General features: G+C 38.2%; 1 protein-coding gene across 1 annotated transcript in view; it reads left to right on the top strand.

Annotated features, from left to right (window-relative positions):
• Positions 1–16,535, top strand: part of gpc5b (glypican 5b) — a 38,648-nt gene that overhangs the window by 8,517 nt on the left and 13,596 nt on the right. The window contains exons 4-7 of the mRNA XM_057326297.1: positions 2,744–2,922; positions 3,013–3,072; positions 4,224–4,346; positions 13,543–13,663. Of these exons, the coding sequence (XP_057182280.1) occupies positions 2,744–2,922; positions 3,013–3,072; positions 4,224–4,346; positions 13,543–13,663 (483 nt within the window). The remainder of the gene's footprint in view (positions 1–2,743; positions 2,923–3,012; positions 3,073–4,223; positions 4,347–13,542; positions 13,664–16,535) is intronic.

The following is a 16,535-nucleotide window of genomic DNA, read 5'->3' as shown; positions in this document are numbered from 1 at the left end:
GCCCTAAACAGATAAACTACTCTACAGAGCTCATTTCGTAAATACGTTATCTCCTTCAGCAAAGAAGCGAAAATGTGACGACATCTAAGTCCTGTGTGAGCCACCTTAGTGCTTTGGAAGGGAGGGGTGGAGTGAGCCATTGGCTGCAATTCACAACCTCTCAGCTAGATGCCTATAAAAATCACACATTGGTCCTTTAATAAAGTTGATCAATTTACTAAAGTTATACTACAATTTACTACAGTTTACTATGGTAAGTAAATAATATGCAGTATTAGTGTACTACAGTATTTTCAGGTGGAAATTATGAGACTATTTGAGATGACATTTGATCATCTTGGCAAAGCAGAGCACAGTTTGAGATCCAGGGTGGACAGTCTGTTTTTCAAGGAAACGAAACGGAGACACAGGAGACGTCTCCATTTTCACCTCATCTCATTGCTTTTTGAGAGAAACAATTGATTAGTCATTTATTTATGCAAATTTATGATGTATATTATTACTAAATAACATCATTCTTTGTTCAACGTTCAGTCTAAAATGCAAAGCTCACAGCGGTTATTTGACAGCATCCACTTAAAACGTTATAATAGAAGTCACCCTTGAAGCTCTTGACCTGCTCTCAATGGAGAAATGAAGTCTTGTAATTATAACATCTACAGTGGGTTATTATTAGCTTGGTCATTAGGAGCGTGATTATGCATTAACATGACACACTGCAAAAAAAAATGTCGGTCATGAAAGTGTGACTGAAGCCGTGTGTAAATGAATACCCAACTGCCCACCCCAAATCTATTCATACCTTCCTACGTGTGCACGGCACAGGAAAGCCGCCTACCAGTCTTTCTCACCCAACTGCTTCACTGGAAATGAAAGCGTAGGGTCCCGTGACAGCTTGGCTTTGCACTCATCAGGAGCTGCCGTGCGGGTATAGGTCAGGTCTGAAAGAGCATAGAATCCCCCAACCACAACCTGTACGAACTCGAACCTGAGGCCGGTTGCTGTCGGCTTTCCGCCTCTTTTGGATCAGATATTGCTCACTCACTGATGCCACGAAGCTGGAATGACTTTAGGTTCAAGTTACACACGATGTAGAGCCAGGCTTGGGGGGGTCGGGTTATCCTCAAAGCATTAGGGATCCAATACTTACGCACTAGTTTTTAGTCAAGACGGCAAATTTCTACAACATAGATAAGGGCAGTTGTGGCCTAATGGTTAGAGAGTCGGACTCGTGACCAGAAGGTTGCCGGTTCGATTCCCAGGCCGGCGGGTAACAACTGAGGTGCCCTTGAGCAAGGCACCTTACCCCTACTTGCTCCCCGGGCGCTGCAGTGATAGCTGCCCACTGCTCCGGGGGTACGTGTGTTCACTACTCTCTGGATGGGTTAAATGCAGAGGTCACATTTCGTTGCCTTGTACTTGTACATGTGTAATGACAATAAATTGAATCTAAATCTAAATCTAAAAAATCTAAGTTGGTCCAAAAGATTCAATTCAAATTGTTTTCATATTATTTGACTGCCTGAAAAGTTTAGGTACTGCTACGTTAGTGCCCCCTGTGGCAACGATGAGATTGCAATTCACTTGCAATGTATTTTAAAAGAGTTCAGAAACATTTCGTTAAGTCAAAGTAACAGTACGTTACACAACATCAAACTTGTGTTGCTTGACTTATTTATCAATGTATTTTTTATATATTTAGGTATATTTCAGGCATTAGTAATCAATAATATTAAGATGTGATGTAGCTTTTCGTCCTTGTACTTCTCAATTGTAACCACATTCTTATATTATAAGCTTCAGAATATCATATCATACATTTATTGTTTATAAGATGTCTATATGCACCGCCCAATCTTTGGCAAGACATGTAGGACGACAGGGCATCTCATGTCCCCACGCTGCATGCGGTCTGGCACTATCTTGGTTCTGCTTGAGTTGTTTGGGTGATGTCTGGTCGCCGTCAGCCTGATGTCCTGCATGCAAATTCACCTCTGGACAAAGGCGCCTCTCGCAGACCGGACGGCCCCTATCCCACAATGCAATGCAGTTAGTGAGGGGCCCAAGCAGGGGAACGAGATGGTCTGACTAATCCTTGGATAAATAAGAGATCTGTAAAAGATAAATACAAATACAAACACGTTTACACACTATGTAGACAATTCACTCAGCTTGTTGTTTGTGAGGAAAAGTTTGTCAAAATGTGCATTTTACAAAATAAAAGTATGCAACAAAAAATGGAATTGTCAGTTTTTTGTTTTTTGGTGATTTAGTCAGGGTGAAATTTTCAGAGAACTGTATGAAAAATAAAAAATAATCATTTTAAGCACGCAGTACAGAAAAACTTACAAAACTTACATGCACATTTGTGAACATTTTACACATTCAGTTTACAATACAGTTAAATGTTTAAATGTTTAAAGTTTGTTTCAATTATTTTGTGAATATTGCTTTTGTGTTATTGTGATGTGGCCACCAGGTGGGGTAATCTCTCCAAATTGAGTAAATACAAATGCCTGTTACTATATGATGGTTTCTATTTATTGCAAAACCTAAAAAGTAATAACACATTTTTACTAATTTAGTCAGGGTGATACTGAAAACAAGACTAATGTGACAATGTGCCTGTGGTGTAAGAAATAGCCTATATTAATTGGAAAAAATTCTGTCTAACACAAATGTACTTTTTTTTGTTCCAAGAATATTTCGAAAATAATTTATTCTTCCTCTTTTTCTCCTTCAGGTGGGCAAAGTTTGCGGTCCCTTGACTCAAACGATTTCCTCGACTCCCACCAGTCTCACCTCAAAGAGTTTGACTCCGTCAGTGAACCCCACAGCACAGCTTCAAACGGCAGTCACGTCCTCCAGGCCTACAACATCACCTGATACAGGCGAACCTCATCACATCATACTCAAAAAAAGGTAAGGCGTATAATGAAAATCCCACCACTTATATTTTAATGTACCTGTTGTTCTTTTGCAAATCATTGTAAGATCTTCTCATGGATGCAGGTCTTTTCCTCTGAAGCCATCCAAAAATGACAAAACCAGAAGTTTGAAAAAGATTTCAAGGTAAGTGTGCGTATGTGTTTACTTTAGGTTGAAGCATGTATCATCCCTTAAAATAAGAAGCATATTTCATTCAATTCAGTTCATATGTTCATTTTATTATGTGTACTTACGTAAAGTTCAAGTATATTTTATGTAGTTAATATACTATTATCAATGTAGGCCTTCACTTGTAAGTGTACTATTTCAATACTGCATAAAAGTATACTTTTAAGTATACAACAGATTAAGAACAAGTATAGGCCAAATATACAGACATTTTTGTCAGCATAAATCAAATATACCAAGTATATAAGTGCATTTACATAATTAAAACTATATTCTCACAAGTATGCTTTCTTACTTGTTTAGTTTAAAAGAAGTACAACACACTTGAATTAACTTCATTTTTGTAAGCGATTTCACAGTTTAAATTAAAATGAAATAATGTTAGAATAACTTGCATCAATTTATGTGTACAAGAAGACACAGAAAGTGTGTTTAGTAGGGCTGTCAAACGATTAATCATGATTAATCGAATCCAGAATAAAAGTTTGTTTACATAATATATGTCTGTGTACTGTGCATATTAATTTTGTATTTATAATCACATACACGCATATATTTAAGTATATATTATGTAAACACAAACTTTTATTCTGGATGCGATTAATCGCGATTAATCATATTTCGTAGATATGGGCCATTTTGGTGCTCTATTTATTAAGATTTTACATCCTTTAAACAATAAACAATACCAATCTCTCCGCAGTTAAATCAAGTAAGAACATCAGGAAGCTCCATTTATATTACAGGAAGCTCCATTTATATTGACGTGTCAGTAATTTTTATATCATACCTATTTTAATTATCCTTAATTATTTTGTCATTGAAGAACTAACGTTGGCTGTCGGCCGGAGAATGTTCTAACAATTAAAACGCACACGAAACTTGCGCGAACAAGGATGAACGCTGTTAGCATTAGTAACCATCACAATCAGGTATGGGAGATTAATCCAGCATTCACCTCATTCAGTGTTTGGACACGTTTGATTAGACAAGCATGAACTTTTAAATAAACACAGCGGACTGGGGCAGAACAGGTTGGACCGTATAATTACATCTGGTTTGATGTTTTTCTTTATTACCTCCTAAATCGTCTGTACTTCCTACAGGGAGTTTATGGGCTATATCCAGAGGTACAAAATGTTCTTTTACACCCTTCCTGAGACGCTCTGCGAGGGGCAGGTGGAGATTGATGAAAACACATGCTGGAGTGGAGAAGATGTGGTGGAGAGGTAGGTGTCAACCACTTCCAATCGACCAACCAGGAACTAACTGAAATGTGCATGAGTGAATTTGACTAGTGAATTCAATTGATAGCGTGTTGCTGGGCACCAGTTAAAAATACCAGTTAAATACAAAATAAAATAAATTGTAGGCCTGGAACCCTTTTCTGACACAAATGAGATACGCAATTTTGCGGTCCGTCAGGAAATAAATATAGAATATGAAGATTAGTTTGTATGTTGGCATTTGTCCACATAATGCCCATGATACTTAGAGAGAGAGAGTGCTTTATAATCCCAAGTATATCTACTGTTTGGACTCATTTGGTTTTGGTTCCAGCGCTGGTTCCGCCCACTGGACAAACTGTTTTATCAGTCTGACATGACAGCAAATACATTGGCCTGGCACCGGTCATACTAGGGGGCCCACAAACACAGGGTAGTCCTGGAGACAGTCCACAGTTTTCATGAAGAAAACAGACTGGATTGTTAATCTGTTGCTTTTAGTTTGTTTTGGAAAAAGACGGACAGATTTTTATCAGCCGAAATGTGAGGTTGAAGGCTGCAAATTTTATCCAAAGCAACTTACATTGCAAATCCTATACATTATACAAAACAAATGTAACTACATTTAATCATAATGCATAAGTGCCCACTTGATGGCATTTTGTTCACATTATACTGAAACTACTCATGTTGTTTAAAGTATACAGTACAAGTATACAGTTATATAGTGAGTGATATTTCGCTATGCATTTCCTACTTTGTTGAGATGTTTTTTTGATTTTTTAGTAGGTCATTGGTTCTCATATATCAGTAGGTCAAGAACCGCTCAGATGCAAACAATTGGCAGTGTACTTGGTAGTGCAACCTCTTTGAAAGAGTCAACACTGCCCCCTTGTGGCCAAAACAACTTGCCGCATTTTAAGGGATACCTCTCCCAAAAATGCAAATTCTTTCATCATTTATTCACCTTCAAGTCATTCCAAACCTGTTTGACTGTCTTTCATCTGCAGAACACAAAAGAAGATATTTTGAAGAGTGTAGGTAACCAAACAACATTGACCCAAATTGACGTCCATTGTGTGAACACAAAACTATTTCTCAAAATATCTTATTTTGTGTTCCACCGAAGAAAGAGTCAAATACAAGTTTGGAATGACATACAACTACCATTCAGAAACCTTGTCGTCTGTTATAAAGGACAGCGAGTCAAATACATTTTTTGAGGAAAACGTGTTCACAACATGTCTAGCTTTCGCACAGAGTTCAGTCCAAAACAATCATTTTAATGTCTTATGTCTAAGGTCCATTTAGACTGTCACGTTTCAAATTGAGCGCACAAGGTCTTTTTAAAAATGCTTAGTTGAAGCTGCGGTCCACCCCCCACTGCACATTGAAGTGTATAAATAAATGTTCTGTGGGATGTTACAGTTCACCAATGAAAACTCGCTTCCAGACTCGGTAAGTATTTTTAGTCGGTCGGAAGTGATGATGTGTGAGGTTACCGTGACAACTTTGTGTGTTTTTTTTTTTCATTTTAGCCGAGTACCGTCGGCAGTCCAAATCCTTTTTCTCTCCACTCGTCTTCGCCAGTGGCAAACTTTAACCCACTTTGGAGTGCACGGATTGCTGACTTACATTGACCCATCATCAATTCAAACAATGTTGTTGTCAATGTGGCATCTGTGACCAGTTTGCAATACTAGATGGTATTTTGGGGCATCACACATATAGGTGCATTCTAATGGCCCCCAAAATGCTTTCTAGGCAGTCCCTAAGTCTAAAGCTAGGATATGCGACATGACGTGAATATTTGCAACATTTATAGCGTTTGGTTGACCTAAAAGTCCGTAACAGATACAGTATAACAGCGTACAAAACATCCTTGTATTACAACTTCGTATCCGACTGCTCTGTTATTCCAGAACATCTACTTTAATACGGGATGACATTGTTGGCTTTGTGCACTTCAAAGCCGACTAGATATATTACAGATGTCCTACATTAGCCAGGGCCCTTCCCTTCTTTATAGACCACAGACAATAAATACGACGGAAAACTAGCAACCCCAAGGTTTTGCATAGCCGGTTATTACACACATCAAGCCGCACGGCTGAATTGAAGACAAGCCCATTTAGAATAGACCAAAGTTGTGATACGTTTAGACAAACGTAACATGAAATATTAGTGCTGGTAAGGTTGTGTTTTTGCCAAAGCCAGAGCTTTGGGTGGAGTCGTCCTGATGTACAGCCGGTGAGGACGGATATTGCTCATTCTGTAGGATATTGCCATGTCTCATAACCTGAGCAAATAAATGAGCTAATCCAATATAGCAGATGAATTTAATTGCTTATGTGTGTATACGATTCTGTGTGTGTGTGGGGGGGTATATAAAAATAAACAGTGTTTATTCAAAGGGGAATTCCAAACTCTTTGATCTTGAGCTTTGTAAATATTTTTTAAGAGTTTAGATTCATTCGGCCATTTTTGTTATCACCGCTTCATCTGTTCAAAGAGTCCGACAGAAGTCTTTGTAGTCTGTTTGACTGTCATAATCAAAGTCGTTGAGGTTGCATGTTTGTTGTGGCCTTTCTGCATTTTTATGTAAGCATGCGTATTGTTACGAGCCATGAAATGAAAGAATTCGGGAACTGTTACTATAACATTTGAGGGTAAAATATCAAATATAACAAAAATCTAAATTAACCATAAAGAATACTAAAGACTGCACTGTATAATATATGACACCATATAGCAAAGCTTAAATCAGATGTAATTTCCCTAAACCTTAACTGTACCCATAACTTTTGCCTCAATATTGTCATCTCTGTTTGAAAAATAAAATTGCAGGTTAGTTTACGTACTTTATGTTGGTCAAATGATGTCAAACTGTCATTACGTGTGAAATTATACCCAACTTAAAGGGATATCTCACCCAAAAAATGATTTATTTTCATTTATTCACCCTAATGTCATTTCAAACCTGTAGACTTTCTTTCTTCGGCAGAACACAAAAGAAGATATTTTGAACAACGTTGGTTACCAAACAACACTGACCTCCATTGACTTCCATTTTATAGACACAAACCCACCAAAACATTTCTCAAAATATCTTTCTTTTGTTGGATTTAACGTTAGAAATCACAACTGTGCAAACAAACGCAGCGCCAACAAACACCAACAGGCGTTTCACGTTAATCCGACGAATGATTTTCGGCAACAAAGGTGTATGTCGGCGCTTGTCCGATCTATGTGAATAAGCCTTTAGGCACTCGCAATATTGGTTAGAATTATATTTCCTCGTCAATAAGGCCTTGTTTACACCGCTAGTTATGAAAATGAGATCAAGAAAATGGTTATGGACCAATTACAAAAATTATTTTGTTGACTTAAGAACACTGTGCTCAGATGAATTATGCACAGCCACGAGGAACGTTCAAAACGTGATCAAGGTCCATTTTAATTTCCTGCAGCTTTTAATGCTTGTAGCTAAACGCATGATCAGTTGCAATCACACGCGCTTCATTTCAGCAGTCATACAATAATGAATTTTATAAAATATAATAATAATCCAAATCTTAGTTTGGCTCTCTGCTTATTAAAACAAACCGAATAGATTGCAGCCTCTTTAATTATGCGCATACAAATGAAACAACCGCTTCCCCCGAAGAAAGAATGCACCGGTAAAAAATGACAGTGTCCACCGACAGCTCGTTTTTCATTTAAATAAGCCAAATAATCCACCGCTGTCATACAGTGAACACTCACTTATCTCACCTCTATATACATCACATGTCTACCGCACCGGGTACGAGACCAGTTGAGACTATGATTCAATTCAGTTTATTTATAGAATGCAGTCTCAATTCAATTCAATTTTATTTATATAGCGCTTTTCACAATGTGTATTGTTCCAAAGCAGCTTTACAGGAGCAAATAAGAAAAACAGAAAAACACAGAAAGTTAAAACACAGCACAATGCATGGTGTTTATAGACCAAGCAAGATCATTATAATAAATAATATCTAATAAATAAATGAATAAATAAATACATGCAGTCTCCCGGTGAGCAAGCCAACACTGCCCTGCTGTGGAGAGGAACCCAAACTCCAAAGATGAATAAATGGAGAAAAAAAACCCTCGGGAGAAACCAGGCTCAGCCGGGAGGGCCAGATCTCCTCTGACGTATCATAGCTGCACTCAGTGACCCCGACCAATAGCCACCGAGCAAACGTCCACGAAGTCCCAGGAAGCCCCACCTGCCGAAACCGTGCAGGTCCAACCCGGTCCCATTCCGCGATCAACACCAGACAACAGAGGAACAACCAGGGAAAATAGTAATGGCATAATGTAACTTTATTCCTCCGTTGTCCGACATCGACCGCAAAACAAGACCAAACCAGACCCACACAGCCCCAACAAATGAAACGCCCCAAACCACAACCAACAAGGCATCCCGAGGCGGGGGCAGAAAGAGAATAATTAGCGTAGCTGCTGTTCATTAACTATGCATTAAGTGAAAGCTTGGCTAAAAAGATGGGTCTGTGTATGATTTGCATACAGCAGCTAAAAAGGGCAAACCTGCGAAACAGACAAATATACAAATCCGTCTCGCATCGGTCCTAAACAAAGTGCTCCTGCCTCGCACCGTGAACCACGTGTTGGGCTGCTGTAGAGATGCAGGAGAGGTTTCTGGGGTCATTATTTATTCACTTGGATTAGCTGCTGTGGAAACAGCAGGGCTATTTCACCTACGAGCATCCGTGTATTGATGCGCAGGCACACGGATACATTATTCTGCCCTCCTGCTGGGCTTTATATGACCCCCCACTGTTCACCTTTTGATCTGTCTGTCTGCCAGTCTGTCTGTCTGTCTGACAGTCTCAAGGACGTTGCTACACTTCTTGTTCATGACACCCTAGCAATTTCATAGACAAATGCTTTTGCATAATTTTTGGTGTGTCTGACGTTTATTCTTGATATGGCAATTTGCATTGAAATAGAAAGGCTTATATTTTTAGCTGTTTATGTTTAGTTGTGCTTAACATTACTATCAAATTTATCCTGATTTATCAAATTTTATACTTTTCTAAGTGATTCGATTTATGATTCGAAAGATGTACACAATTCACCTTTAAAGAAGACAAACAAAGAGGTTTTATTCAGTGTTACGTGCCTTCTGATTCATGCTTGTATTTTAAGTTCACTTTCGATGCTTAACTGACCTGCCTGTTCTTGACCCATTGATCTCATAGTCTGCGGACCACTGTACTCTTCATATCGTCATGACGACCAATGTTGAGATCCCCCTCCATCTAAACTTCTAGTAAATTGTGTTATTAGAGATGACGTGATCAGAATGAGATGACACAATTATACTGATGTGATTGTAATTAGTAGTTTATACTTGGTTTCCCATTAAAAATGTTTAAGAAAAGAAATACTAAAAAGCAATACTTAATAAGATTTAATAAGGATTGCTTTTTTAGAGGAACATCTTGAACATATATATATGAAATATGCCCAGTAGCATAGTGGTTAGCACTGCGGTTTGATGGACAAATGAAGAGTTTGGTTCCAAAACGCTATAAATCCATTTTGATTAATTTGAGTGAAAATGTGTTTTCTTTACAAAGAAAGTGGCAAGATGAAAACCACTTTTTTCTGTTTCAAAGTCATAGCATTTTTAGGTTCTAGTAACATAAAAAATTCAAATCCAGATTTTGATTTTAAAAGATTTATTATAAAAACTGATAATTTTTCCCCAAAATGCAATAAATCCATGACAATTTTTTTGTTAAATGCAATAACTCTGAACATTGAATATATTTAAAAGTTATTTTTCATATTGAAACTACACAACAAAGTGAGTTGATCCACATATGACAGCCTCTGAACTCAATACAATACTATAATATATCTTACATACAGGCACTGGACTAAAAATACATTCAATCAGTCATCGCTCCTAAAATGAATTCAACGGGTCATCTTTTTAATGCTATACATTAGTGCCTCTTCTTCTTAATCTCCTCACTTAAATGATTAGATTTCAATGGTTTACGTTTCTTCTCCACCGCAGAAACCAGCACAGGTTCATCAATACGGTCAAAATTATTCATTTTTTTGTTTGTTTTTTGAACACAAAGTACAAAGTAGATCAGGGAAACTAGGATTCCGACCGTATTCAGAGCGCCGCCATTACTGTTTACAATGCGTGTAATGGTGCGCTGTGATTGGTTGAGCGGATATATCGCATTCTGCAGAGAAGTGAGACTGGCGTATATTGCGGTTTGGAAAAAAGGGAGAAAACATGACAGAATAACATGGCAGATATCGCATTTTGCATAAAATAAAAAGTGACTTTTCAATACCTACCTGATACAAAACTGATTTTGGCGGAAACTCTTTTTTTAATGGCGTTTATCGCCTTTTGGAACCAAACTCTTCAAATTTAGTGCTAGCTGGCTAAAACTCTCAAAACCTACTTGTTTTTGGATAAAAAGTAAAAAATGTAAATTTGAGATGGGTATGAACTTCTATCTCATAGAACACAAGGGGAACAGTATGTGACAGTGACTTTCTCACCTGTCAGGATACGTTCGCCCTGCTATGATGGACAAATTTAATGTGGGCTGGCTAAAATTCAAAGCACATACTTGTTGTAGGGTATACAGTCAACAATGTAAATTTGAGATTGCTATGAACTTTCTATGTTATAGAACACATTGGGAGCAGTGACTGACAGTGACATTCTTAGTTATCAGGATACGTTCCCCCTGCTATGATGGACAAATCTATTACTAGCTGGCTTAAACTCGCAGGTAGGGTTACGTACCGAACTCAGTACCTTTATAGGCACTTTTATAGAGACCATGGGAAGTGGTTACCCCCTAGCAACATGTTCAAACGCACAGGGCAATGGCTAACGTTAACCGAAAGCGTTCTAAAGTGTGGTTGCATTTCACAAAGCTTGATGCTGACAACGCTAAATGTAATATTTGTGACAGTAAGTGCAAGACTGGCAGCGGCAACACATCCAACCTGAGGAAGCACTTAGTTAAACACAACGTGTCTTTAAGAGCTCATGAGTGAAATGTATTCGGAACCCCCAAAGTAGCTAAATTAGCTAACACACCTGGAGACAAATCCCCAGACGATGACGACGACACATTAAGTGAAGCATCGGCGTTGACAACAGCTTCAACATCTACAGGTAATTAATAAGCTTTTTAAGCAAATTAAGCTAATTTGATAACTATAACTTGTTAGAGAGAACGTCATTTTCACTGTTTTGGTTGGTTGACGTTAACATAGCATGCACGAACTAGCGTGAGCTAACACTTGAGCCATTGGCTGCATTGAAATTCTGTACTCTGCTATTTATGTTAAAAACAGTAACGTTAACATTATGAGAGATATCCGAAACCATAGTTTGACTATTACTAGTTGCCAACTGTTTTATTGTATACAGACATCAAAGTCAGTGGCAGTCAGCAACGGCATAAATTATTGTCAATAACTGTTCTATAAATAACTTAGTTTCTTTACAGTTATTAAAGTAAACATCCGTAAAATAATAGCTTGCTCCTAAACCTAGGACCTACTGAAGGGTAATCTTTGATCTATGTGAGCAGAACATTAGCTAAGTAAGGCCGGGAAAACTAGGGCCCAGGTAAAAAAATACCATTATTCCTTTAATGAAATTGAATTGCTGCGAGCTCCTGTCTGAGTCCTGTTATTTACACTATTGTCTTCATTGACAGGTTCTGCTGTCCCATTTTCAACCTGCTCTTCTGTCACAGTGAGAGCAGCAGAGGTAACACCCTTCACTCTGGCGCAGAAGGCTTCATCATCATTACCATCATTATCATTACTCTGAACAAGTGTTCTCAACTGCGGGGGACACAGTGAGTGTGGAGCGGGCACGGCTTTTACCTGATAGAGTTGACATGCTAATCTTTCTAAAAAAAAAGAACTGCTAGTTAGTTTTGTTTCTTCATCAAATAGTTTACTGACCTTTATGCTCATTGTTCATTTGTTTTTCGTTTGATTTTATTTATTTTAATCTAGACTGTGTTACATAACAGTGTTGATCACACTAACTATGCCATGGATGTTGTAGGGATTTATTTTTTGTAAGGATTGTGTGGAACATTTCGAAATAAATAGAAAAATGTTGAAAATCAGAGGTTTAGGCTTATTATTTTCACTGAAAGTCACTAAAGTCAGAGAGTCAAGTACCGAAAAAGGTACCGTTGGGTACCGGTATCGAAATTCACGTACCGGCACCAGTACCGGTAAAAATGTGAAAGTTACCCAACCCTACTCACAGGACCTACTTGTTATGAGGTAAAAGTCAACAATGTAAATTTGAGATGGATATGAACTTTCTATCTTATAGAACACAAGGGGAACAGTATCTGGCAGTGACATTCTCACCTGTCAGGATACGTTCCCCCTGCTGTGATGGACAAATTTAATGCTAGCCAGCTCAAATTTACAAAACCTACTTGATGTGGGGTACACAGCCAACAATGTAAATTTGAGATGGCCATTAACTTTCTATGTTATAGAACACAAGGGGAACAGTATCTGACAGTCACATTCTCACCTGTCAGGATACTTTCCCCATGCTACGATGGCCAAATTTAATGCTAGCTAGCTAAAACTTTCAGAACCTGCTTATTGTGAGGTAAAAAGTCAACCATGGAAATTGGAGACATGTATGAACTTTCTATCTTATAGAACATGAGGGGCAGTTATCAGTCAGGATATGTTCCCTCCATTTTGTTGTGCGAATTTAACTCTAGTCGGATAAAACTTACAGAACTGTTTGAATATATTGACAATGCTTTCCCTAACACTATTTAGTAGCAATACAGGTAAACATTCAATCTTGCCAGTATTGGTTTCACAAGCTTGTTTTTTTCTGAAGAACGCCCCCTTATCTCTATTAAAGGGCATGGGGTCAATACCCAGATTTGTAGCACCTTTTTTGTCTCCGGGCTTTACTGTGGGATTCTTAATGAATCATTTATGTGGGTGAAAAGGCTCTCTCTGGATGTCCGATCAATGTTTCAATCAGACAGCCTTTGAGCTCTCCCCGCATTTTTGGCATCTAAAAAAGACAGAATTAAATGATGGTTATCAGAGTGCTCCATTTACGTAACTGTAACATATCGCTCCATTTTTGTCACAGTTATACAGGTCACGTGGTTGGAAATGGATTACAGGCCCAGAGGCACAACCCAGAGATAAGGGTCAAAATTGCGCATCCACTCTTGGTCAACATTAAGGAGAGGCTTGAACGTTTCAACCAGGTAAGTCCATAAACTTTTGGACAAAAAATGTTTACATTTTTTAAAATTAATTTAGGAAAGATTTTATCAGAATTTAATCATCACTGACCTTGCCGTTGCTAGTGTAAAGTTGTACCATTCGAACAACCAGAAACAAAGATTTGCTTTGTATAGACGACATTACGAACCACCCAAAATGCATATTTTCAAGTGCGCCCACCAAACAAAAATAGTCGAGGCCCATCGAGTGTGGTGTCATTACCCTCGGCCTTGCTCTGTGATCAGACTATCACAGAGTGGCGCAGAAGACCTTCTATTTGGCTTGATGACAAAGTCTGTCGTTCCTGCAGCTGTGTTTGGGAGGGTATGAAGGTCAGTGCTGCCGGCCCCTCTGGAAGCCATTTTGTAATGTCTTTCATTGCTCCATTAAAACCAGACGCTGTGGTTTCACATTATGTATAAACTCGACCCAGCCCTGGCCCACAGCGCTGCCGGGTGCAGGTTGCTGTGAGGACTTGCGTCACCAGCTGGCAAGAAGCTGGGAAAGTACAATAGATTTGTGTCAGGGGTTGAGAAGAAGTTCACTTTAAGCCACTTGTTAAATTTGTTTCATTAGTTGTAAGGGTCACAAGTCCATAGTGAGGTCTAGAAGAAACGTCCAAAATTTGCTTGCTTCTGCTTCTGTCTTGTTTTCCAATAAAAATACCCAAACATCCTTAAAACAAGACACACTTGAAAAGTAAAATGATGAGATATTAAATCTAAAATGTGGTAAAAACAGGGGGGGATTCTTTGCTTGCAACTTTTTTGTGCAATGAAAGCAAAAGTATGAAAGTAATAAAGTTCACCCCACTGGCAAATATAACACATATTTTTACTATAAAACAAGACAAAAAGAATATTTTTCTGCAGTGTAGTGGCAAATATTCAAGCAAGTAACTACGCACTACGTAAAATTATGAACTTGTACAGATGCTTTTCAGAAGATTTTGGGTGCCAAATTTGCATTCTTATGTCCTATTGATGTACTGTGTTAACCAGGAAAACTTTATGCACTAACAAGGCAGGCTAAATATTTAAGCATTACGCAAGCGAACTACACAACACATTTCTGCAAAAATAAAACTTTTTAACTCCATTTTAATTTTTGTTTTGTGTATTAAATATTTCACATAATACAGTATGATCACTTTTTCAGCTACCCATGTGAATGCATATATCTCAATTCCGTTTAACAAATTTGCTCATTTAAATTCATTCCGCTGAATATTTTCACCCCAAATTGAGACAAAAAATGTTCAAAATGTCCATCATGTGTCTTGCCCTGGTGCACAGCTCCATGCAATGTGTATTACGGCTTATTGAAAAATTAATATTGCAACGCAGTGTCACAAAAACGAGTCATCTTACCCTGCGCCTGCGGGACTGATTTATGCCTCTGAAGGATGAGTTTACATCAAAGGTTGCTATTATCCCCCCCCCAGAATCATCTGTGCATCCTTTAGCTTTGAGCGGACGATATGATGTAACACTCATTTGCATAAAGCCAAGTTATTGATGAGTCCACCATGTAAAAACGGCGAGCAAAGATACTGCGGGCATGATTTGTACAGCCAAGATGTGTCACGGGGAAAAGCTAATGAGTATGAATTCTTTCATAACCCCCTCCTAGTATATACATATATCAACACACAAACACATACGCACACGCTGATGTAATAATTCAAGGCAATTTAAAGACAGCCGAGCCTTCTGTAATTGTGACCATGTACCAATGGCTCTGTTTCTTTGCGAGATAGTTTGGATGTGAGCTAGATGTGCATGAATGACAGAGATATTTATCAGACCGCTGCCAAATGTGACCCTGTATCGCCTTCCTCTGACCATCAGAGGCACATCCAGCCGACGGGCTTAAGTCACCAGATGAGCCCTGTTGTCAAGGAAACATGGCTTAGCAACAAAGACCACCATCATCATCATCACCATCCAAAGGATCTTATTGCTTTGTATACACATACAGATATTACATGTTTTGTTTTAAGTACTTGTAATTGGTAGAAATACAGAAAAGCCTTTTAAATCAGCTTCATGGATGAATCTCACATACTGTATCTAATACAGCAGGCGATTATATGTATGTTCTATGACAAGACTTCACGTTCCTGTAGCTCAGCTGGTGGGTTCGATTTCCACAGGACACAAACTGATAATATGTATATTTCAAATGCACTGTAAATTGGTTTGGATAAAACCAAGACAGATCATTTCAAAGGCTGATGTGTTGGGAAATGTTGGGAAAATCTGATCTAACCCTGGGACAGCAGTCTGCAAAGCAAAAAAAGTGTCAGAGGGTTGGCCCACGCTATACTTTCTGGCACAAAACTACCAAATCAGATACATTTTCTGCCTGTCAATCAGAAATTGGAGGGTGGGGATTTGGGAAGAAGGTGCATTTAAAGGAGTAGTTGACCTTCAAAATGGAAATGAAAATTCTGTCCTTTTTAACACTCCCTCTTGTCATTTCAAACTTGTATTTCTTTCTTCTGCAGAACACAAAAGAAGATATTTTGGAAAATGTTGGTAACAGAAAACCGTTGGTCCCCATTGACTTGCATTGGTTTTGTGTCGTTTTCCATTTTTCAAAATATCTTTTTTTGAAATCTTGAAATTATGAAATCTTTATCATGCAAGAGTAAAATATTTTTTTTATTTTTAAACAGATTTTAATACAAATACATGCTGTATAATACTGAGCACTGTGGTTAAGCAATGTGGACGAGAGATTGTTCTCTAATTGTTTTTTCTGGTATCATAAACAGGACCATTAAAATGTAATATGCGGCTAAATTGAATAATGAATCAGGCCGGGAAAAGGAAAGCACTAAAAATTACA

The sequence above is a fragment of the Triplophysa rosa genome, linkage group LG25 (assembly GCF_024868665.1).
Source record: "Triplophysa rosa linkage group LG25, Trosa_1v2, whole genome shotgun sequence".
Classification (NCBI taxonomy): Eukaryota; Metazoa; Chordata; class Actinopteri; order Cypriniformes; family Nemacheilidae; genus Triplophysa; species Triplophysa rosa.
The sequence above is the reverse complement of the archived record's forward strand: the minus strand, read 5'-3'. Positions and strand labels throughout refer to the sequence as shown.